At 44.7% G+C, this 26,412-nt stretch overlaps 1 protein-coding gene across 2 annotated transcripts; it reads left to right on the forward strand.

Annotated features, from left to right (window-relative positions):
* The first annotated feature begins 8,167 nt into the window (after positions 1 to 8,167).
* LOC139472386 (uncharacterized) lies at positions 8,168 to 24,557 on the forward strand. 2 transcript variants are annotated; one of them, XM_071254858.1, is made up of 6 exons: positions 8,168 to 8,241; positions 19,359 to 20,608; positions 21,308 to 21,535; positions 22,020 to 22,233; positions 22,929 to 23,051; positions 24,026 to 24,557. In XM_071254858.1, the coding sequence occupies exons 2-6, from the start codon at positions 19,616 to 19,618 to the stop codon at positions 24,205 to 24,207; spliced, it is 1,740 nt and encodes a 579-aa protein (XP_071110959.1). In that variant the 5' UTR covers positions 8,168 to 8,241; positions 19,359 to 19,615; the 3' UTR covers positions 24,208 to 24,557. The 2 variants fall into 2 exon arrangements, with proteins under 2 accessions (XP_071110959.1, XP_071110960.1); XM_071254859.1 differs by having other exon boundaries at positions 8,199 to 8,285.
* The last annotated feature ends 1,855 nt before the right edge of the window (positions 24,558 to 26,412 follow it).

Consider the following 26,412-nt stretch of genomic DNA (forward strand, 5'->3'; position numbering starts at 1 on the left):
AATACAATGCAACGAGAGTCTACCGAATCTCAACAGACAGCCAGACAGTTTATTCAGTAAGAAGGCCACAGGCCCATAATACAGACAATGGTTGATTGCATGAACCACGCATGCCAAGGAAGTAGTCGATTTAAGTTTCTCTTAGCCGTTGGACTTTATATAGATATAAACATGTGTTATATACAACATCAAAGTTTTCTGATGAAATAATTTCAGTAAAAGATGTTACAGTTTGAAACTTGATATACTGTTTAAGATACATATTTCTTAGGGCTGAATAACGCTCACATACATTTAAAACATGAAATTCATCTTCAATAAAAGATATACCATTTTCTATACAATATTTACATAATCGTTCAGTGTATGGGACATTTGTGAATCTCAACAGAAACAATATAACACACTTACACTCATTGTTCAACTATAAAATACATTGCCATAGAACACAAAACTGTTCCATAAAATCAATACTCGCAGATATCAAGAACTGGTTACAACAACATCCATTCTTTGAATAGTCATGCCACAGTAATCCTGATCAGAACAAACAAATATCCAAAACAATTTCATGACCTATTCCATCAATACATTGTACACCGTAACATTCCACCTTGTTGTTCCTGAAACTCCCAGTGGTCAGCAATCTCTCCATTTCTTCTGGTGGCGTCAGCACAATCTTTCATGGTTATGTTGCTCTCTAAAACATACGGGGCGGTCGGGTAGCTTATTGGTTAAAGCGTTCGCTCGTCACGCCGAAGACCCGGGTTCGATTCCCGACATGGATACAATGTGTGAAGCCCATTTCTGGTGTTCCCGCCGTGATATTGCTGGAATATTGCTAAAAGCGACCTAAAGCCATACTCACTCTAATACATACCAAATAATCTTGTTAATCAGTTCCAGTCAAACGAAACCTGATTTTCATCGACAGTGACAGTTGCACCGACTAAAACGTATTGTTGTGACCTATATATCAATCCGTGTGACGTTCCACAAGTGGGAGTCTGAAAACGTAAACATGTAACAATACACCCCAAATATAGCCAAATACAACAGAATGAATCGTTAATGATGCAATTGCCGTCATATAGTTTCAAAATGATACATCACATCGTTATGGAATAGTTCCTGGTATTTATGTCTTGGTGAATGGATTTTCCCAAAGGAATTAATAGGTTTGTTGTTTTGCTTCGCATTTCAAAGGAATAAATGTATCTCTACGCATAATGTACCGTAAGAGTTCAACAAATTCGGTGTGTTTGTTTCTAAATGGGAAAAACTTTAAGGTGGAAAGTATATGATACATACAACTCACCACTCTTTTTCAATGTGGGAAATATCAATCTCGTCTCGTTAATCGGAATGTTCCAGCCGATGGCGAGGCATTTACTGATTATCTAAGACAAGGCTGATATTTTATTTAAAAACACTCGTGATGAATCCTCCTTATATTTCCAGAGTGCCACACAGCGGCCGGCTACGCCTGGCACAAGCCACAAGGACTGGTCAAGTTGTGTCCGTGCAGGACAGGTCTCATTTGTGGACCTGTCAACAGTTACGACGAGTTTGGTCAGAAAGGTACGGATTGACCTAATTCAAAAGAAGTATTGATTGAACTTAGCCAAGATCAATGTAGGATTACCATCATTCAGAATGTCCATATCCAGCACGTTCTGTTATGGGGCCTTTACACAGGATGGCGACCTTTGTGCCTCCAGTGTGCGACCATAAAATTTGCCAGGTCGTCGTTGGAGGCTCAAAGGAGGCAGAATGGTTGCCTGGGTCGTTCCAAGGTGGTACACAGGAGGTTCAGACATCGCCATGAACGGCATGGTCGCCGTCAATGAACATTGTTCAAAACAGTCGCACAAAGGTCGCCGAGAAGGTTGGTTGCTCAAAGGTGGCTCAAAGGAGGCAGAAGGGAGGCACAAGCATTGCCGCTGTTGCAGAATGAAGGCACAGTGGTCGCCCAATTGTCGCCACGTAACAGATGCGTTCTGCTGAAATATTTTCCTGTCAATCTGGGCGACGCTTCTGCCTCCCTTGTACCTCCTTTGGGCGATTAACAGCGTGCATTGAACGATGACTTTGGCGACCACCATGCCTCCATTCGGCGACCACGGCAATCCTTGAGACACCATGGCAATGCTTCTGCCTCCTCAGCCTGCCTATAAATAGAGGGCGTGTACCTGCAGTGTGTCATTGTGGTTACAGACGCTGAACAGCTCGAGCAGTTACTGCTGAACAACTGCTGGAGCAGTTACATGGAAACATGATTTTCGGGGTTTAGGCGACCATTGAACGTCCTGGCCAGTTTTTGTTAGGTCCGTGTGAAATTCGAGGGCCTCAGTGCTCCGTGCTGGACCAAGTGTGTCAGTTGGGCATGTAACAGTGGGGATGTTCTTCAAATGGGGATACACAACACAGAAATGTACGGGGTCGGCCTGACTTAGTTTGACTTCCAAAAGACCACATTTTACAATAATAAGGCTCACTTGACCTGTTAATAGTGTGGATAGGGATGTTGGTTATCACGTCGTTTCTAATTCTGCTATGTAATGATCCTACTTATTCTGGGAACAACATTAAAATTTAAATTCTATATATAGACCAATGGAGCCATATTATTCCAATACTATTCATACCAGCGTTAGATACTATAAGGAACACTATGTTACTTCCGTGAAAAACAAAATTCATTTGCTTTTCCTTGTGCCTTTTTTGGATGAACGGCGCCCCAATACGTGGATCCAACATTCTTGTATCTATATCAGCAGGAGAGGCAGTAAATATAAGTTCAATATGCTCTTCTGTTGAAGGTTACTGCTCCTTCGGAGAGGCAGTAAATATAAGTTCAATATGCTCTTCTGTTGAAGGTTACTGCTCCTTCGGCTAGGCACTAAATATAAGTTCAATATGCTCTTCTGTTGAAGGTTACTGCTCCTTCGAGGAGGCGCTAAATATAAGTTCAATATGCTCTTCTGTTGAAGGTTACTGCTTCTTCGGAGAGGCACTAAATATAAGTTCTATATGCTCTTCTGTTGAAGGTTACTGCTCCTTCGGAGAGGCACTAAATATAAGTTCAATATGCTCTTCTGTTGAAGGTTACTGCTCCTTCGGAGAGGCAGTAAATATAAGTTCAATATGCTCTTCTGTTGAAGGTTACTGCTCCTTCGGAGAGGCACTATATATAAGTTCAATATGCTCTTCTGTTGAAGGTTACTGCTCCTTCGGCTAGGCACCAGCAGCAAGACCCAACATCAACGTGGCGTAGCTCCGGCTTTCTTTCATCAACATTTTGGATTCAGTGTATTAAATACTCTTGGAATGCCTTGGTTTGTTGACTTCAACCTACACGTTAAGAGGACGGAGTAGGTAGTATGTGTACGTGCACTCGACAACACTCAACAGACGTGTCTGAGTAACACACATAACCTATAATCTTCAAAGGTGAAGTCGTAATGTTTGTTTGTTTGTTTGTTGTTTTACACCGCAATATTCCAGCTATATGACGGCGGTCTGTAAATAATCGAGTCTGGACCAGACAATCCAGTGATTGAAATCATGAGCACCAAACCAGTAGGTCAGCATAATATCTTCCATTGGTAGTCTGGCCTTTTTCAAGATAGCCAATCAGCAGAATACCCTTGGAATCCCAAAAGACTGAAGCCATCACCTTTCCAGCAGAAGGAACCGACTTGGCTTGGGGGGGGGCGCTGGTGATTCCGGATGCCTCCATTGTTTAGACTGAATTTTGGTTTCTGGTTGAAAGTGATGAATCCAGGTCTCATCCATGGTTATATATCGGGCCAAAAAATCTTCGGGAGATGCTTCAAAACGACATAAATTATCACGGGACGTCAGGAATCTGACACGTTTCTGTCATGCACCCGGGTAATGTTTCCGGAATGGTTGCTGTTGAAGGCCTTCCTGGACGCGGGTCATCGTCAAGGCTCTCTCTGTCACGCTTGAAGCCCACTTCTTTACAGTGGAAAAGGAAGGGGCATCATCCCCGAAAGTGGAGACCATGTCAGCATGTATCTGTGTTGGAGTTTCAGTACCCTTTCAGTTGCAGGTACTTGATGACTGCCCTGTAGCCAGTTTTGTCCATTTCTGGTGATTTCAATGGGTAGGTTCACAAGATGGTCTGGTACAAAGACAATGATAACACTACAGTTGCAGTTCTTATGTCTATGATTCATAAAATGATTGTACTTGTTGGTGGCAAAAGTTTGTTTCAATCCGATTGAGATATCCCACTTAGGCTTAGAACTTTTCAGCCAGCCCTCGTATGTTTCATTTCCATGGTTTTAATTGTAGAAATCTTGTGGGTTTTTTAATGCTTTGGCTAAAACTTACTAACAATCACCAGTAGCCAGAGGGGTGGTGTAAATCCTGCTTAATTATTAATTATCCTATTAATATATAGCTTGATTTGATATGGCTGAAATATTGCCGACGTGACTATAAACATAAACTCACCCACTCACTCTCGTTGCTGCTGCTTTTGTCTCAATAATTTTCGTTGTTAATTTTTTGTTCTGACATTGCACTTGAATTAAGCGCTTGAATTACCATAAGTTGAAAGTCTAGAAAAAAAGTATCTAGGGCGTTTGTGCTGTTATCTTTGCACACACACCAGCTGGGACATGTTGTTAATACGTATGTACATGTATAGTAATGTCAACATTGCCCATATTTGGGCATATATCAATATTCATGCGCATCCAGATTTGCAACCGATTTTATGTTGGTCTGTTAACGAACAAAACTTGTTATATGTATTTAATAAAATGCCACACTCATTCTGGTTAGATACCATTTTTACGAAACTCATGAACTTTCTGTGGTATCTGACCTCGTTTTTGCTCGGTCAGATACCATGGTCAGATTATTTTGGTGTCTAAGACTCGACGTTTTCACATTTGGTGTTTGAGGGGTCACAATTAAAAGGGGCCACAGCTGGCGTTTCTAGGGAAACGGTAGAAACTGGTTTGACAGATCTGGAGTTATCGCCTACAGCCTCCCTGACTTATCCCCGACTTATCCCTGACTTATCCCTAGGTTCTCCCGAGTATCTCTCACATCTTTATATTCACCTTTTAATGGTCGGCCATTTGATCATTTGTGACTAACACTTGTTATCGCACAGGTTCATTTTGACCCTGTCGGCCATTTTGATTGTACTCGCGGAGCGCTGACACTGTGACATACTTTTTGAGGTAGTTACTAATAGACCTTTATCACCTGAACTACAAAAATCCGTACAGCAAGTTTACCATTTTTATGTTAATGTCACCTTTTGAGGAACTGATACAGCTAGATGTATGGCTGTCTGTGTAAACACGAAGTCACGCGTACTAAATGAAAGCGTGAAAACACCCTTCGAGGTATAAAATAGTGATATATAAAAATACGTGTTATAGAAAATTGACATTCACGTTGTGTGTGTTTGTCAGCTCAGCAATATTCAGCTATATGACGGCGGTCTGTAATTAATCGAGTCTGGACCAGACAGTCCAGTGATCAACATGAGCATCGATCCACGCAATAGGGATACGATGACATGCATCGACAGCGAGTCTGACCGCCCGATCCCAGACATGGGCTTGACACATTGTACCCATGTCGGGAATCGAACCCGGGTCTTCGGCATGACGAGCGAACGCTTTAAGCACTAGGCTACCCGACCGCCCCTTAATTGCATGTTCAAAATAAGGTTTGTGATGGGACGGATCTTGATATTTTATTTCATTTTACATTAAAACACATAAACCAAACCCTTGTGAACATTGAAAGCAAATTTTGTTACATTGATGTATAAATAAAGATGGTACACCGTTTAAAAAATGAGAAAGCATTCAAAACGCCTGAAGGTAGACATGTGGGGAACAATTCCAAATTGGACCCGTGAAGATCCGGGATAGAATAGGTCTTCAGCAACCCATACTTGCCGTAAAAGACCGCTATGCTTGTCGTAATAGGCGACTAACGGGAACGGGTGGTCAGACTCGCTCACTTGGTTGGTGCATGTCATCGATTCCAATTGCGCGGATCGATGCTCATGATGTCAATCACTGGATTGTCTGGTTCATACTCGATTATTTACAGACCGCCGTCATAAAGCTGGAATATTGCTGAGTGCGGCGTTTAAAAACAAACAAACAAACATGCCCTGTTCATTTCAATAATGCTGTTACTTACATACTGCAGTTACATTATACTGAACTTCAATCAAACCGAATACATTACAAATGAGTTTATCCAACTTAGCACATGAATTCCGATCGGATTAATATATACATTCAGACAGTAATAACTGTTAAATATCAGCAAATGTCGACAGAAATACTACGTCAATGTTCCACTGAAGTCCACCATATTGTCAGTATCAAAGTTAACAATACAATCTACACGTCAAACCACGCAACGACGTGTCATGTTAGAACAGAAAGCATTCGATTGAACACTGAATACTCAAATACAGATTGAACGACGATCAACAAATAAGTGTCATTGACGGTCACTGGGCCTATTGTTGATCTTAACTGATCGCCTTTCTCCGGAGACGGCGATAGAGGCATGCCTGTCTCTGAAAGCGATAGTTTGTAGGGGGTATTGAGAAGGTAATCGGTCGATCTCGAGTGTCGGGTCGCTAGGTTTGGGAGGCTTGCACTGTGAGAGGGACCACAGTTACACCTCGACCGCGTTAGCGTGGCTGTATCTGACACTCGTCTCAACCCAGTCTGAGTATGTTTTTGTTGTTTGGTTGTTTTTTATTGTTTAACGCCGCACTCAGCAGTATTCCAGCTATATATACAAGTAAACTGGATATACCTTTTATAACCATCTTTTTGTGTTTTTTGTTTGTTTTTTGTTTAACGCCGCACTCAGCAATATTCCAACTATATATAAGTAACTGGATTTATCTTTTAGAACATCTTTGTTTGTTTCTTTGTATTTTGTTATTTAACGCCACACTCAGCAATAATCCACCGATAATAATGACAGCGGTCTGTAAATAATCAAGCCTGAACCAGACAATCCAGTGATTGACATCATGAGCATAGATCTATGCAACTGGGATACGATAACATTTATGAACCAAGTCAGCGATCCTGACGAACCGATCACGTAAGTCGCTTTTTTAACGACAAGCATGGGTTGCTGAAGACCACATCTACTCCCGATCTCCACGTGGGTCACCCTGATCATGACCTTGTCACACGTATCGCTTGGCACATGTCGACACTCGATAATTTACATAACTCTTTATTTGCTTACGTTTGCTTTTCTAAAACCTCAATGTGTATGCCTAATTTCTATTTAGTACTGAATAACCTGTCTTCACGGCCAATCGTGGATCTAACATGTCCGGTTTACAGTGAATTCAGGCAGTATTACTACGCCATTGCTTAAGAAGCAGTGGGCCCGAATGTATTATGTAGCGGAATAAGCCGAGTGGACACGAATGTATTATGTAAGTATCGGAATATGCCGATTGGATCAGAGTGTTATGTAGGTAGCGGAAAAAGCCGAGTGGACCCGAGTGTATTAGTCGGTAGCGGGAAAAGCCGAGAGGAACTATAGATTTTGCCGTAGGAAGGGTCAAGGCGATGTACGTCCTACTCGTTTACCCACTTTATTTTGCTTACAATTAAAAGATCGATTCAGGCGTTCAAGGACATGTTCAGCATATTCTGGCACAACTAAGGGAGACAACTATGTACAAAGCAATGAGGCGCCTTGCATCCCTGAAGACTCCAGAATTTAGGACTACACGGTAACGTTGAGAGTTTCGTCAAATGTAAAGAAATGTAGGCTGAATTTTAGTTTGACAAATAACATATTAAGCCAGTTATCCCAATGTGGAAAGGATCTATGCTAGATATTCTCTGTGTACAAGTTGCCTTGTCGACTGATAAAAAAATAGCCGCTTTTGCAAACTTGATCACACTCCCTAGATCACGTGATCTCAACGAACGCCACAACTATGACCACTGTCCTTGACCTCAACTGAAAGCATGGCATAGGAAAATGAAGAAGGAATTACCACAAAGATTAAATCCCTGTTGAACATTTCCCCGTGTAAAAGACCACGGTGCGTCTTCAAGGTCGTGCCAATGCGGTCAGACGGTGTCTGGTCGACGGATCCGTGTCATCGCGACTGAACAGTATAACGGTAGCTGGCTAGCAACTCCATGGCTGCGGGAACACCAGGTTTACATTCCGCTTTTCGTAAGTTCCGTTAAATACCTCAAGGGTGATCCGCCCCGTGTAAGGTAGGTATATATACTTATGTCATGTCCACACAGAACAGTCAGAAATTGGCTGAATGTGCTCTATGTCATCAAATGCCGCTGTTTTAGTTCTGTTTATAACAAATACATATGAAGCCTGTATCATGAGTTTATCAATTTGTCATTTTAATATTTCCCATTGTATTATTACTTTCGTGTATCTAGACTATAATCTACAAAACAATCGCACAGGTGCAAAATTTAACAATTTCAGAATGTTATTAAATATACTGTCAGTGGTATGTGTGATTACGGTGTCCATGTCGTATTGTCACGTACTGTTCCTGTACACCCAAACAGTGTGGGGTGGGGCCGTGTCCGTATTGTCACGTACTGTTCCTGTACACCCAAACAGTGTGGGGTGGCGCCGTGTCCGTATTGTCACGTACTGTTCCTGTACACCCAAACAGTGTGGGGTGGGGCCGTGTCCGTATTGTCACGTACTGTTCCTGTACACCTAAACAGTGTGGGGTGTGGCCGTGGTGTTATCACCCGTTGAGTTGATATTTGTCGTTATCGAGTGTGGACTCACCCTTCCTCAATCCGCGGTGGTGTTATAAGGCGCCTACAGCATGGTAGGTTCAGGCGTTGTCGATGATGCATACCTTTTGTCAAATATCCACAACACGTAAATAGTGTATATGTAGTGATATGTAGATATGCAGCTTACCATTGTGTACACATACATACTTTACTACCATATGGTCTCTGACATTACTGTAATTCCCGTTGCCTAAATATGGAAACAACCCTACCCATAGCCTACACATGGATACCACCCTGTCGGCCTACCCATAGCCTACACATGGATACCACCCTACCAGCCTACCCATAGCCTACACATGGATACCACCCTACCAGCCTACCCATAGCCTACACATGGATACCACCCTGCCGGCCTACCCATAGCCTACACATGGATACCACCCAACCGGCCTACCCATAACCTACATATAGGTACCACCCTGCCGGCCTACCCATAGCCTACACATGGATACCACCCAACCGGCCTACCCATAGCCTAGACATAGATACCACCCTGCCGGCCTACCCATAGCCTACACATAGATACCATCCTACCGGCCTACCCATAGCCTACACATGGATACCACCCTACCGGCCTACCCATAGCCTACACATGGATACCACCCTACCGCCGTACAGGCCTACCCATAGCCTACACATGGATACCGCCGTACAGGCCTACCCATAGCCTACACATGGATACCGCCGTACAGGCCTACCCATAGCCTACACATGGATACCGCCGTACAGGCCTACCCATAGCCTACACATGGATACCACCCTACCAGCCTACCCATAGCCTACACATATATACCATCCTACCGGCCTACCCATAGCCTACACATGGATACCACCCTACCAGCCTAACCATAGCCTACACATAGATACCATCCTACCGGCCTACCCATAGCCTACACATGGATACCACCCTACCGGCCTACTCATTGCCTACACATGGATACCACCCTACTGGCTTACCCAGGGCCTACATATGGATATCACCCAACCGGCCTCCCCATTGCCTACACCTAGATATCACCCTATCGGCCTACTCATTGCCTACACATGGATACCACCCTGCCGGCCTCCCCATTGGCTACATATAGACACCATCCTACACACTGCCTACATATAGATACCACTCTACCTGCTGCCTACACATGGATACCATCCTACTGGGCTACAACGGATACCATCCTACTGGGCTACCACGGATACCATCCTACTGGGCTACAACGGATACCACCCTACCCGGCTACAAATGGAAAACACCCCACCGATGTCAATGTGGTATTCGTCTAGGACGTCCGCCACTTCGGGCTTTCCTCCCACATCAAGCTGGAACAAGCTGGCCGCCATGATATAACTTAAATACTGTTCAAAGCAGCGTTACACAAAACACCCTCTCCTCCCTCATTCAAACATTCATCTATCCACGGTATTAGATACCCATAGTATATGCTATATATTAGAGAGACGTGGATAGTAATAACATCACAACATGATCAGAAGTATCTAGTTATAGCGCGGTTCATAGAGCCATCGAAGGAGACCCGCGTGACATGAGCTAAACACCCGTAAATATGCCGCTCTGTGCCGAGATTGTCAACACACCTGTAAACATATCCGTGGGTATTACAAGGTTTTAATCATTGTTCGCGGCCACAAATAAGGAATTCGTCACAATAATAATTGCGGCTTATCGGCCGACAGTGTGTACACGACAGGCGACTTAACATGTTTATAGACGTATCTGGTTATACCTGACAAACTCAATGTCGACTCGATATCCATCAGATGTGATGGAGTGTAAACATACTATTTTTTTATGAGTGGGCCTCAATACTATCAAGCGGCAGAGTGAGAACCTGACACTAGTCATCGTCCTTGCCAAACGGCCCAATAGTTAAGGTACCATAAGGACAAGAAGAAATTTGTCATTTTTACGGATTTTGCTATATGTTATCATAATAAGGACAAGTAGACTAAAACAGTTGGTTTCTATCACTGAAGAGGGGTGTTCATATTCATTAGACCAGACACTTTTTTAGTTTAAGAATCGTTGGCCCCAAAAAATAAAAAAATAAAAAATGTAATGTTAAATTGATTTAAGAATTGACAAGCTTTCACACTAACCGCGTTTCTAACGAACGATTTTAATCCAAAATATAACGTGCCACTTGTAAATGCACGCAGTATAAGCTTGGTGATCGATATAAACAAGAACGGCCTCCAAACGTTGAAGTGCGTTTAAACAGAGAAACAAATGGTCCACTTAGCCTGTTTGGCATGAACTGGGCGCCCAATGCATTTAACACTACCGCGTGAGCACGGCCGTTTAATAAGAACGTACCCCCTGCGGAAACATTAAACCCATTAAACCCCAGCCATAGAATATAAAGGACTTGTGGATAAGAAACATGGCCGCAAAGTCAATAGAAATGGTGTAGGGTTGCACACTTACTGATTTCAGTTGTGCTACTGAGAATGTTGACAAGTGGCGTGTTTACACTGGGCTGCCGATTACTGAATAGTGTTATTGACACTGGGAGATATAGCATGCTGTTTTGACTTCCTATAAACCCGGGAGGACACAATGAAAGCTTACTTGAGAGAGAACGAATGCCGGTGTTGAATTATGATGATTCTGTATGACCATTTGTGGTATGTCAGAAAAAATTATGAAAATGGTTTGGATTTGACGGGGAAAAACTGTTACAAGGCATATTTCCATTGGTTTGATATTCAAACTAATTCTAAACTATCATTGTATGTCTTATGTACACTGGGCGAAACAACCACAATTAAAAATGACGCAGAGCTATCTGCTTGCAATATGATTCGTCGCAATCATCGAATTGTTTGCGAATAGAATACATAATAAATCTGCAATATCTACAAAAAGAGACACGGGTCAGACCTTTTGAGAATTGATTAATTCACATTCGTTACGGTCTATTAGGTAAGGTTTAACATTGTGTTCAACAGCAAAATAAAATTAAAAGAACGAAATGTGTCTATTAAATATGCCTTTATCGAATCGGAATATGAAATATAGATTACACGAGTTGTGACTAAGATACATTTTATATGACAGGCACGAATGCTTTCATCTGTTTTTCACACAACCTAAAATCACAAGATTTTAACATTTAATCGATGCATATTTTGTCAGTTCTCGTGATCGTGGTGGCGCATTAATTCATTACACAACGGCCACAAGTGACGTCACCTGGCTTACTGCTGACTACTGTGACCCTCCACGAAAAGGTTTCCGCCATATCTGTGGATTACCAAAGCGATGATGATAATGCAAACCAGATAGATCAAAAACGTTTAATAAACACCCCGAAACCATTAAGTTTCGAAACAGATGTAGGGACATTCGAGTGAAGCACGAGAAAATTATCAATAAAGTTCAATCATAAAAATAGTCTGTCATCATGTGACCTCAGGTCATCCAATCACGGACCTGGAATTCAATCTACAACCAACGTGTGATGCCTGTTGTGTGTTTCTCACCAACAGGTGTGTGAAAAAACAAATATCAGAGGACAAAATTATTCTCAGATCTGTTTTTGCACGTTTGCACGTGCAAGAGCTCATGCAGTTTACGTTGTATATGATTTCTTTCCATATTTCCAGCCTCGGTACATATGTACTAACATACGCTATCCCGCAGGCATGTTGTTAATACGTTATCTTACAATTGGAGGTGTGATATCACATTTGATATGGGTATCAAACAAAATGTCCATGTAAGTCATAATGCCACGCTGTGCAAACCACTCTGTATTCATTACTGTTTAATTTCGGCTTGTTTAAATACAATCACACGTATGCGACTCGACAGAATATTAATAAATTAATAACGAAGTACGACAACTACAGGCAGGGTAGAAACTGAACTATGGGTTATTCTCTCGAGCTTTGAATTCGCAATGCACAACCAATATATGAGACGATGTGATTTAGTTTAAGATAACGGTATTTTTAAATGTTGGACCTGTTCCAATTTAATGTGTGTGATCCGATCGGGGATTTTACTGTGGCGTTTACTTAGTATCATGGAAGTGTGTTCTGGCTTAACGGGCGTTTCGCTGTGAGTCGGACATCAAGCAGGGGACTGGGTTCTCAAGTGGAGGACATTTTTTTACAAATAACTTCCTTGTACCCCTATAACACATCCATAGTGGCGTGTGGCCCCTTTAACTTACCAACACAAGGAGTGTGGCCCCTCTAACTTACCAACACTAGGCGTGTGGCCCCTCTAACTTACCAACACTAGGCGTGTGGCCCCTCTAACTTACCAACACAAGGAGTGTGGCCCCTTTAACTTACCAACACTAGGCGTGTGGCCCCTTTAACTTACCAACACTAGGCGTGTGGCCCCTCTAACTTACCAACACTAGGCGTGTGGCCCCTCTAACTTACCAACACCAGGAGTGTGGTCCCTTAAACTTACCAACACTAGGAGTGTGGCCCCTCTAACTTACCAACACCAGGAGTGTGGTCCCTTAAACTTACCAACACTAGGAATGTGGCCCCTCTAACTTACCAACACTAGGAGTGTGACCCCTCTAACTTACCAACACTAGGCGTGTGACCCCTTTAACTTACCAACACTAGGCGTGTGGCCCCTCTAACTTACCAACACTAGGCGTGTGGTCCCTTAAAATTACCAACACTAGGAGTGTGGTCCCTTAAACTTACCAACACTAGGCGTGTGGCCCCTCTAACTTACCAACACTAGGCGTGTGGCCCCTCTAACTTACCAACACTAGGAGTGTGGCCCCTCTAACTTACCAACACCAGGAGTGTGGTCCCTTAAACTTACCAACACTAGGAGTGTGGCCCCTCTAACTTACCAACACTAGGAGTGTGACCCCTCTAACTTACCAACACTAGGCGTGTGACCCCTTTAACTTACCAACACTAGGCGTGTGGCCCCTCTAACTTACCAACACTAGGCGTGTGGTCCCTTAAAATTACCAACACTAGGAGTGTGGTCCCTTAAAATTACCAACACTAGGAGTGTGGTCCCTTTAACTTACCAACACTAGGAGTGTGGTCCCTTAAACTTACCAACACGAGGAGTGTGGTCCCTTAAACTTACCAACACTAGGAGCGTGGCCCCTCTAACTTACCAACACAAGGAGTGTGGCCCCTCTAACTTACCAACACTAGGAGTGTGGCCCCTCTAACTTACCAACACTAGGCGTGTGGCCCCTCTAACTTACCAACACCAGGCGTGTGGCCCCTCTAACTTACCAACACTAGGAGTGTGGCCCCTCTAACTTACCAACACTAGGCGTGTGGCCCCTCTAACTTACCAACACTAGGCGTGTGGCCCCTCTAACTTACCAACACTAGGAGTGTGGCCCCTTTAACTTACCAACACTAGGAGTGTGGCCCCTCTAACTTACCAACACTAGGAGTGTGGTCCCTTTAACTTACCAACACATGGAGTGTGACCCCTCTAACTTACCAACACAAGTAGTGTGGCCCCTCTGACTTACCAACACAAGTAGTGTGGCCCCTCTGACTTACCAACACTAGGCGTGTGACCCCTCTAACTTACCAACACAAGTAGTGTGGCCCCTCTGACTTACCAACACTAGGCGTGTGGCCCCTCTAACTTACCAACACAAGGAGTGTGGCCCCTCTAACTTACCAACACTAGGAGTGTGGCCCCTCTAACTTACCAACACTAGGAGTGTGACCCCTCTAACTTACCAACACTAGGCGTGTGACCCCTTTAACTTACCAACACTAGGCGTGTGGCCCCTCTAACTTACCAACACTAGGCGTGTGGTCCCTTAAAATTACCAACACTAGGAGTGTGGTCCCTTAAAATTACCAACACTAGGAGTGTGGTCCCTTTAACTTACCAACACTAGGAGTGTGGTCCCTTAAACTTACCAACACGAGGAGTGTGGTCCCTTAAACTTACCAACACTAGGAGTGTGGTCCCTTTAACTTACCAACACATGGAGTGTGACCCCTCTAACTTACCAACACAAGTAGTGTGGCCCCTCTGACTTACCAACACAAGTAGTGTGGCCCCTCTGACTTACCAACACTAGGCGTGTGACCCCTCTAACTTACCAACACAAGTAGTGTGGCCCCTCTGACTTACCAACACTAGGCGTGTGGCCCCTCTAACTTACCAACACAAGGAGTGTGGCCCCTCTAACTTACCAACACTAGGAGTGTGGCCCCTCTAACTTACCAACACTAGGAGTGTGGCCCCTCTAACTTACCAACACATGGAGTGTGGTCCCTTAAACTTACCAACACTAGGAGTGTGGTCCCTTAAACTTACCAACACAAGGAGTGTGGTCCCTTAAACTTACCAACACTAGGCGTGTGGCCCCTCTAACTTACCAACACTAGGAGTGTGGCCCCTTAAACTTACCAACACTAGGCGTGTGGTCCCTTAAACTTACCAACACTAGGCGTGTGGCCCCTCTAACTTACCAACACAAGGAGTGTGGTCCCTTAAACTTACCAACACCAGGAGTGTGGTCCCTTAAACTTACCAACACTAGGAGTGTGGCCCCTCTAACTTACCAACACAAGAAGCGTGGTCCCTTAAACTTACCAACACTAGGAGTGTGGTCCCTTAAACTTACCAACACTAGGAGAGTGGCTCCTTAAACTTACCAACACTAGGAGTGTGGGCCCTTAAACTTACCAACACTAGGCGTGTGGTCCCTTAAACTTACCAACACTAGGAGTGTGGTCCCTTTAACTTACCAACACAAGGAGTGTGGTCCCTTTAACTTACCAACACTAGGCGTGTGGTCCCTTAAACTTACCAACACTAGGAGTGTGACCCTTTTAACTTACCAACACTTGGCGTGTGGTCCCTTTAACTTACCAACACTAGGAGTGTGAACCCTTTAACTTACCAACACGAGGAGTGTGGCCCCTTTAACTTACCAACACAAGTAGTGTGGCTCCTTAAACTTATCAACACTAGGAGTGTGGGCCCTTTAACTTACCAACACAAGGAGTGTGGTCCCTTAAACTTACCAACACTAGGAGTGTGGTCCCTTAAACTTACCAACACCAGGAGTGTGGTCCCTTAAACTTACCAACACTAGGAGTGTGGCCCCTCTAACTTACCAACACCAGGAGTGTGGTCCCTTAAACTTACCAACACTAGGAGTGTGGCCCCTCTAACTTACCAACACTAGGAGTGTGACCCCTCTAACTTACCAACACTAGGCGTGTGACCCCTTTAACTTACCAACACTAGGCGTGTGGCCCCTCTAACTTACCAACACTAGGCGTGTGGTCCCTTAAGATTACCAACACTAGGAGTGTGGTCCCTTAAACTTACCAACACTAGGCGTGTGGCCCCTCTAACTTACCAACACTAGGCGTGTGGCCCCTCTAACTTACCAACACTAGGAGTGTGGCCCCTCTAACTTACCAACACCAGGAGTGTGGTCCCTTAAACTTACCAACACTAGGAGTGTGGCCCCTCTAACTTACCAACACTAGGAGTGTGACCCCTCTAACTTACCAACACTAGGCGTGTGACCCCTTTAACTTACCAACACTAGGCGTGTGGCCCCTCTAACTTACCAACACTAGGCGTGTGGTCCCTTAAAATTACCAACACTAGGAGTGTGGTCCCTTAAAATTACCAACACTAGGAGTGTGGTCCCTTTAACTTACCAACACTAGGAGTGTGGTCCCTTAAACTTACCAACACGAGGAGTGTGGTCCCTTAAACTTACCAACACTAGGAGCGTGGCCCCTCTAACTTACCAACACAAGGAGTGTGGCCCCTCTAACTTACCAACACTAGGAGTGTGGCCCCTCTAACTTACCAACACTAGGCGTGTGGCCCCTCTAACTTACCAACACCAGGCGTGTGGCCCCTCTAACTTACCAACACTAGGAGTGTGGCCCCTCTAACTTACCAACACTAGGCGTGTGGCCCCTCTAACTTACCAACACTAGGCGTGTGGCCCCTCTAACTTACCAACACTAGGAGTGTGGCCCCTTTAACTTACCAACACTAGGAGTGTGGCCCCTCTAACTTACCAACACTAGGAGTGTGGTCCCTTTAACTTACCAACACATGGAGTGTGACCCCTCTAACTTACCAACACAAGTAGTGTGGCCCCTCTGACTTACCAACACAAGTAGTGTGGCCCCTCTGACTTACCAACACTAGGCGTGTGACCCCTCTAACTTACCAACACAAGTAGTGTGGCCCCTCTGACTTACCAACACTAGGCGTGTGGCCCCTCTAACTTACCAACACAAGGAGTGTGGCCCCTCTAACTTACCAACACTAGGAGTGTGGCCCCTCTAACTTACCAACACTAGGAGTGTGACCCCTCTAACTTACCAACACTAGGCGTGTGACCCCTTTAACTTACCAACACTAGGCGTGTGGCCCCTCTAACTTACCAACACTAGGCGTGTGGTCCCTTAAAATTACCAACACTAGGAGTGTGGTCCCTTAAAATTACCAACACTAGGAGTGTGGTCCCTTTAACTTACCAACACTAGGAGTGTGGTCCCTTAAACTTACCAACACGAGGAGTGTGGTCCCTTAAACTTACCAACACTAGGAGTGTGGTCCCTTTAACTTACCAACACATGGAGAGTGACCCCTCTAACTTACCAACACAAGTAGTGTGGCCCCTCTGACTTACCAACACAAGTAGTGTGGCCCCTCTGACTTACCAACACTAGGCGTGTGACCCCTCTAACTTACCAACACAAGTAGTGTGGCCCCTCTGACTTACCAACACTAGGCGTGTGGCCCCTCTAACTTACCAACACAAGGAGTGTGGCCCCTCTAACTTACCAACACTAGGAGTGTGGCCCCTCTAACTTACCAACACTAGGAGTGTGGCCCCTCTAACTTACCAACACATGGAGTGTGGTCCCTTAAACTTACCAACACTAGGAGTGTGGTCCCTTAAACTTACCAACACAAGGAGTGTGGTCCCTTAAACTTACCAACACTAGGCGTGTGGCCCCTCTAACTTACCAACACTAGGAGTGTGGCCCCTTAAACTTACCAACACTAGGCGTGTGGTCCCTTAAACTTACCAACACTAGGCGTGTGGCCCCTCTAACTTACCAACACAAGGAGTGTGGTCCCTTAAACTTACCAACACCAGGAGTGTGGTCCCTTAAACTTACCAACACTAGGAGTGTGGCCCCTCTAACTTACCAACACAAGTAGCGTGGTCCCTTAAACTTACCAACACTAGGAGTGTGGTCCCTTAAACTTACCAACACTAGGAGAGTGGCTCCTTAAACTTACCAACACTAGGAGTGTGGGCCCTTAAACTTACCAACACTAGGCGTGTGGTCCCTTAAACTTACCAACACTAGGAGTGTGGTCCCTTTAACTTACCAACACAAGGAGGGTGGTCCCTTTAACTTACCAACACTAGGCGTGTGGTCCCTTTAACTTACCAACACTAGGAGTGTGACCCTTTTAACTTACCAACACTTGGCGTGTGGTCCCTTTAACTTACCAACACTAGGAGTGTGACCCCTTTAACTTACCAACACGAGGAGTGTGGCCCCTTTAACTTACCAACACAAGTAGTGTGGCTCCTTAAACTTATCAACACTAGGAGTGTGGGCCCTTTAACTTACCAACACAAGGAGTGTGGTCCCTTAAACTTACCAACACTAGGAGTGTGGTCCCTTAAACTTACCAACACTAGGAGCGTGGTCCCTTAAACTTACCAACACTAGGAGTGTGGCTCCTTAAACTTACCAACACTAGGCGTGTGGTCCCTTTAACTTATCAACACGAGGAGTGTGGTCCCTTTAACTTATCAACACGAGGAGTGTGTCTCCTTTGACTTACCAACAGTAGGAGTGTGGCTCCTTAAACTTACCAACACTTGGCGTGTGGTCCCTTTAACTTACCAACACTAGGAGTGTGACCCCTCTAACTTACCAACACGAGGAGTGTGGTCCCTTTAACTTACCAACACTAGGCGTGTGGTCCCTTTAACTTACCAACACGAGGAGTGTGGCCCCTTTAACTTACCAACACTAGGAGTGTGGCTCCTCTAACTTACCAACACTAGGAGTGTGGCCCCTTTAACTTACAAACACTAGGAGTGTGGCCCCTTTAACTTACCAACACTAGGAGTGTGGCCCCTTTAACTTACCAACATTAGGATTGCGGCCCCTTCAATCTATCAATACTAAGGAGGTGGCGCTCTTTTACTTATTAATATTAGGTGTGTGACCCTTTATCTAATCCATAGCTTAGGGCCCATACATGTATACGCTGACAAAGAAATATTCTTGTTTAAATTATGTTATAAAACAATTATTGACCACAATTCGGGCAATATCATAAATGGTTAATAATTGTATAAAAGTGTGGTTTATGGATAATTGACAAGTTATCTATTCCATAATGAATAGTTTGGTATAATCAATATGTTCAATACATTCATAAAATGAGATATGTATTAACGATACAATTAACTCCACGGCTCTGTGTTCGCCGTTGTGTAATTACAGACCAAGAGTCATCGACCTGGGACCAGAGGCCAGAACAGTAACAAGAACTGCCGTGTCTTTCATCAGCAGATGTCAACTAGAAGCAATATTCGCACATTCACAGCTGATCGATCTATCGACTCCAGACGCACGCCAGACGTGGGGGGAATCTCAAGCACTCTGACGTAGAATGCCGTAGATTATCCCAGTGAGTGATGAACTTCACCGAACTCAGCATGTGTGTGAACCGCCATGCAATGACTGAGATCTACTGATACATGGGTAAACATGCCTGGACGAGAGGCAGTAGAAAGAATATAGCATTTAGACTTAGTTTACACGGCTCTCAGTCTCTTGAAGCTGACGAAAACATCCCTGTTGCTAGCAAGTCTGTCAATATGCCTAGCGTCGGTGGCAAGTTCACCCAGCCCGTTTCTCTAGAAGGGGAGAGACGGAAAGCCATGATGTTGGTTCACTCTGTGGAGAAGGACATCGTGCTCTTCAGAGAAAGGTACTTCCGGAAACCCCAAAACAAGTTCAACGATGACACCAATGATTTCATAGCGTTCGTGTTGGAGAAAACCGGCTCAACCCGGAGACCGCCGAAGAGTTTCCGGGAGTTTTCCATGCTGGTTGATAAGACTCGCTCTAGTGCGGCGTTGCTGTATCGAGAGGAGATGGCCGTCATGGACGCTGTCGTCGAGCGGCAGATGATGTTTGAGGAGCTCATGATGTCGGGGATGGAACGTTTAGATGACGCTTTGAAAAACCATATCGGTAAGTTCTGCCACAGCTTCGTGTCTGAGGCGGAGGGCATGGATGTGAGATGTGTCATGGACTACGAAAACAACATAACAAGATGGAAAGATGTTATTAACGATGGTAAAAGTCTGTTGAAGGACATCACACAGAGCCTGAAAGACCATGGCACGCCATTTCACCATTTCGTAAGGAATTATAACAAGATCCTACACTATATTGGTCTGTCGCTGGAGGTATTCCCGCGCATCTACAACCCGCTGAAAGACTGGGTGACGGCCGACGAGGCCTATGCGCGAAAGGTGCAGGACGAGCTGAATCTCGTGATGAAGCGGAAGATGGACATTACTGAAACGGGCAGACGTCAGCAGATGAGAGCCGACAACATGAGTCACAAGGTCCAGCATCAGAGCTACCAGACGAAGAAGCTGAGGGGACGGCTGTATGATGCGATGGACGACCGGAAGTTCTGCCGGAGACGGGAATTGGCACTCATGGATACATATGCTAAGGTACGAGTGAGTGAGTGAGTATGGTTTTACGCCGCTTTTAGCAATATTCCAGCAATATCACGGCGGGGGACACCAGCAATGGGCTTCACACATTGTACTCATGTCGGGAATCGAACCCGGGTCTTCGGCGTGACGAGCGAACGCTTTAACCACTAGGCTACCCGACCGCCCCTAGTCACGATGGAGGTCGGTTTGGAGTCAGTATACTCTGTCTGAGTGGGGTATCTATGATATCTTGCCCCTGGCATCCCAGTGTGCACCATACACCATAGCACCATAATACCGACATTAGTCCAGACTAGAGGAAGCAGACATACCAGACATACACACATACACGTACGCGCAGACACACACGCACGCACACGCTTTATAAGTGCAGCAAACATTAAATACTCATATCCCCCGCCAATATGACATGTCCGGTTGTGTGGAGCACTACCACCATTTCCAGTCAAAGCCGTTGCCATAGAAACTCGAAAAATATTTTTTTCAAAAATCCTTAACTATCAAAAGGCACCAGTTCACTACCAGACATATAAATGTGCAAAGTTTGGTATCTCTCATGGGTTTTTTTCTGTTCTGTTTCGGAAACGAAACGTGACGGACGGCCAGCACCCATTCCTATCTCCCCCTTCCACTCCGTAGCGGGGGATAATCATCACAAACCCCATTTAACCTCCATTCCCTGTCTCCTTCCAGAACGCTAGCCAACTGGAGCAGAAGCACCACTACCTGGAGGAGACTCTGAGTCGGCTCTACAGCCAGGAGCCGAACGGACGTCCCATGTTCGACCGCCACCTGTCCTCCGTCGCCTCCCTGCAGGAGGACATCGACAAGCTGGAGAAACGCCAGGATACCCTGCAGAAGAACCTGGCCAACATCAAGAAGGAGAGGTACCTGGTCCAGAAGGAGGTACACAAACTGCAGGTGAGTTGGTTTTATGCCGAAAGTTTTATACTAACGATAAACCTGGGCTATCCTCAACTGCAGGTGCTAACGATAGACCTGGGCTATCCTCAACTGCAGGTGCTAACGATAGACCTGGGCTATCCTCAACTGCAGGTGCTAACGATAGACCTGGGCTATCCTCAACTTCAGGTGCTAACGATAGACCTGGGCTATCGGGAATCAGGATTCGAACCCTAGTTCCACAATCATAGGTACTAACACACTTCAAGTCAACGGACCCGTGAAGATCCGGGGTAGAATAGGTCTTCAGCCACCCATGTTGCCGTAAAAGGCGACTATGCTTGTCGGAAGAGCCGACTGGATTGTCTGCTCCAGACTCGATTATTTACAGACCCCGTCATATAGCTGAAATATTACTGAGTGCGGCGTTAAACAACAACCAAACAACCAATCAATTCAAAGTATGACTGTATAACCCTCTCTCGATTCTGCTTTCTGCAAGGTGATGTATGACAAGAGCATCAGGTCCGAGGACGTCGTCCATACCAACGCAGACTGTCAGGTAGCGGGGGTCAAGGTCATACAGGACGAAAACCGAGTACTGGCGGAAAAAGTCGAGATTCTCCGTAGAATCAAGTCGCTGAAGTCACATCCGCACACAATCAGACACATACACAACGAGGGCTACATTCCGGGCCGCCGTATAGATATATCAGGTAGGTACAGGGCAGAGACTCGGCGGTTTGACGGCCGGCGAGCCATCGAAAATAGGGGATGGTTAGCTTATCAAATACAGTAAACTACGGTTATAACGAACACGCTTATAACGAACTGACGGATATAGCGAACTAACTTTTTAGTCCCGACTATTTGCTGTAGTTATGCTGTATATATGCTTATAACCGTAGTTTACTGTAACATGTTTATCTCTTCGAAATAAACTCGCAAATTATTGACAGACAAATGTTCCATATGCATCCATTAAAACTAACATTTTTAGTCCATTGGTCTATAACACATAATGATAACAGATTGAAAAGCCCTTAAATATGGCAATTTTTAATAGGACTAGTGCAAATTTCTAATGCTGCATTTATAATGTATTTGTGTTTGGAGATCTTCATTATATTACTATGAAAACCAAACTTGTTTGTTCGTTTGTTTGTTTGTTTGTTGTTTAACGCTGCACTCAGCCATGTTCCATCTATATGACGGTGGTCTGTAAATGAGGCAGACTGGAAATAGCAAAGTGTCAAGTGTCATTTCCCTGAACACAATGTCATATTGAACCGAGTTATCCGTAGTTGGGTTAACACTAGATGAGAGTCAGGATAATGATTCTGCCATTATAATAAGTTACAGCGTGTTACAAAATACACATAAAGTGTATCTAAATTAAAATGTGTTCCAGATCGCCTCTTGACCGCTTTCCGGATCGTGGCGCCGGATGTAGGGCGCGACTGGGCGTTTCTCTATCAGAAACTGCCGTTCAGTCCGCTGAGGGATGCCGTGACTCGGACTCACGACATAGAACGTAAGTAACACGTCACGGGATAAGTTTACGATCAGTTGTTGAACAGAGTCAACAGACCCCTTCCTGAAAGAGGCAAAAAATGATCCTCAGGAAGCCAGAGTGATACGTGACCCTTAGGATAGGTCCCCATTACCCAATACATGCCGTAAAAGCTGACTTAACGTGAGTGGTTACAATGTGTGACCAGGGCCAACTTGCACAAAGCAATCTTAGCGCTAAGATGATCTGAACTCCCATACTTTAACATAGGCTTACGATAGTCTGAGCGCTAAGCATAGTCGCCTTTTATTGCAAGCATGGGTTACTGAAGGTCTATTCAAACCCGGATCTTCACGGGTTGCAACGCAGAGGAACGCAGTTTTAAAATCTCTGCGCAAACATTTCTTTTGTAGTTGACTCAGCATAGGTAAAGCTTGCTACTGAGCTTATGATTTGTTTGTTTGTTTGTTGTTTAACGCCGCACTCAGCAATATATTCCTCCTATATGGTGAATGAGTTTGGTTTTACGCCGCTTTTAGCAATATTCCAGCAATATCACGGCGGGGGACTCCAAAATTGGGCTTCACACATTGTACCCATGTCGGGATTCGAACCCGTGTCTTCGGCGTGACGAGCGATTGCTTTAACCACTAGGCTACCCGACCGCCCCTCCTCCTATATGACGGCAGTCTGTAAATAATCAAGACCAGTCTGGACCAGTCAATCCAGTAATTGACATCATGAGCATCGATCCACGAAATTGGGATGCGATGACAAGCATCAACCCCGTTAGTCGCCTCTAACGACAAGCATGGGTTGCTGAAGACCTATTCTACACCCGATCTTCACGGTCCCTCTGTGGTGTAGCTAAAAGTTGCTAACTGGGGCATTAAACAACATTCACTCTTTTGTCCACGCTAGTTAAAGCCTAGGTTTGAGTCGGGTTCACAACTCACTCACTTTGATTATTGTTCATGCTGCATATGTCTTTACAGTACTGGATCTGTCCTCACAGCGGAACGACCTGAGTCTGCGTGAGACGGTGTTGAAGAGTCTCGAGCGATGGAGGCGTCTCAGCCATGACGCCACAGTTCCAAATCTCGTGAAAGCTCTCAAAGATATTCGGAAACGAGATCTGGCGAAAAAACTCGAGCGGGAGATGCTAGTGACCAGTTGATGTCGCTCGGACATTCCGAATGTACACGAACTGACGAATTGCATCTCGAAAAACTCTTCCTTTCAGCTGGTCGGGACGTGTCTGTGATAAACTGAACTGGGCTTATATATCTTCGCCTATAATTTCGTTATTTGTTTCGAAAAATATCTCAATCAAAACAAGAGGCATTGTATTTATATTCTTGTTTTTACACTACACAGGCATTTATAAGAGATGCACGTATAAGTATACATGTCTTCATCGCACTTATCCTTTAAAACAAGACGGTACAAACCTGATCTGTCACTTGGATACATCTCACAAAATAAAATCATGCGTCACAAGTACACGTCATAGTTTTGGGGATTATGCGGGACATTGCCTGAAAATAAGGTACATAAATATGTTTTAAACATAAAGCAGTGTTTTTTGCAATTAATTTTACTCCATGAGAGGAAATTCAATGTCCCACATATCTGTGCAAACTTGCATTGTTCGAGGTAGACTCCGTGCCCATAATTCTCGTCTGACGTTAATTCTTAATATGGACAACACAGAGAAACTTACCCCATCCCTCACAATCACAATGCATTTGAGGTGAAATGGGGTTTAACGTCGCGTCCAAGATTATTGCACTTATAATATAGCGACGTGCATGCACGTGTATGTGTGTGGCTGCTTGTACTAGTCCGGACTGATGCCGATTTATAGTGCTAGCCCACTGAGATATCATGCCGCAGTTTAAGATGAATACCCCACTCAGACACAGTATACTGCCTCCGAGCCGACCAGTCCTTGTTTAAGCCCCTTATGCCGAGCGCCAGACAGTGTAACAACAAGTACCATCTTTTAACGTCTTTTGGTATGACGCGTCTGGGAATCGAACCCCGGATCTCCCGCTCTCCGGGCGGACGCTCTACCATTAGACCACGGAGGCTGTCCCAATGCATTAAGGGGCGGTGGCGAAGGGAGTCGGCTTGAGATGGCGAGTGTTATAGGCCACTTATGACATTGTTCCGGCCACACCACCACGGAGACAAGGGGAATATTTTAGGGGAAGTCCGCAATGTTTAAAAACTACGTCAAATAGGGACAGTATCATCACAATTCATTTTTGATTGTGCACATTACACCACACTAATGTCAAAATAAGTTTTCAATTTCGATCTGTCATGTTACAACACGGATTACTTGATCTACTTAAAACGAAGAGAAATCACAAGTCTCGACACCGTCCTGCAGCGGGAGATCCAACCGCGCCACCTCAAGCCGTTATCCCGGTCACCAGCAGCTAATCTAGCCTTAGTATGACTAAAAATACACCCAAGGCACAATTAAATGTGTTCAATCATACTGTATAATTCCGCATGTCCAGATGTGATTAAAATTGCTTCTGAAATATATGTGAACCCCAACGCGACGAGTTGACAATTATTTTAGGTATGCCTGTTTGCGCTAAGACGGAACCCGGTCGCAATAATGGCCATGAGAGGGACACGAGTCGCTATTCGGCTTGTTCCGGAACAACACGAGTTGATCACGAATGGACCAAAGCAACTCGCCTTGTCTAGTTCGTCTTAAATAATTAAAGATTGTTTTTTTGGATTGTTTTCTTATGAATAATGTTTCTGTCAGCATAAGGTTTGAAGTGTTTGTTGACGTTCATCAATCCTTAATAACCTTAGACATGGTGATGTGAAACATACCAATAAAAACGGTATGATACTCTACACTGTCATGTTGATTTCGGTAGGCGAGACATAACAATGGGCTCGTGAAGATCCGGAGTAGAGTAGGTCTTCAGCAACCCATGCTTGCCGTAAAAGACGAGTATGCTTGTCAGAAGAGGTGACTAACCGGATCGGGTGGTCAGGATCGCTGATTTGGTTGAAGCATGTTATCATATCGATCTAATTGCGTGGATCGATGATCATGATGTCTATCACTGGATTGGCTGGTCCAGATTCAATAATTTACAGACCGCAGTCATGTAACTGGAATATTGCCGAGTGCGGCGTAAAACAACATACAAACAAAGACATGACAAAGGACATGGTCATGGTTATTCTGAACAGGGCAATGACATTCAAGAGCTGACATTCACACTTGTCCACACAAGGTTACGTCCCGCTACAAATATTGTGTTTTTTTAGTGCAGCACACAGATAAACTCCAGCTATATGATGGCACGCCAAGGCTCGATAAATACAATGTTTATTCCTAATA

Source organism: Haliotis cracherodii, unplaced genomic scaffold, assembly GCF_022045235.1.
Source record: "Haliotis cracherodii isolate W230 unplaced genomic scaffold, xgHalCrac1.p SCAF_24, whole genome shotgun sequence".
NCBI classification, from domain to species: domain Eukaryota; kingdom Metazoa; phylum Mollusca; class Gastropoda; order Lepetellida; family Haliotidae; genus Haliotis; species Haliotis cracherodii.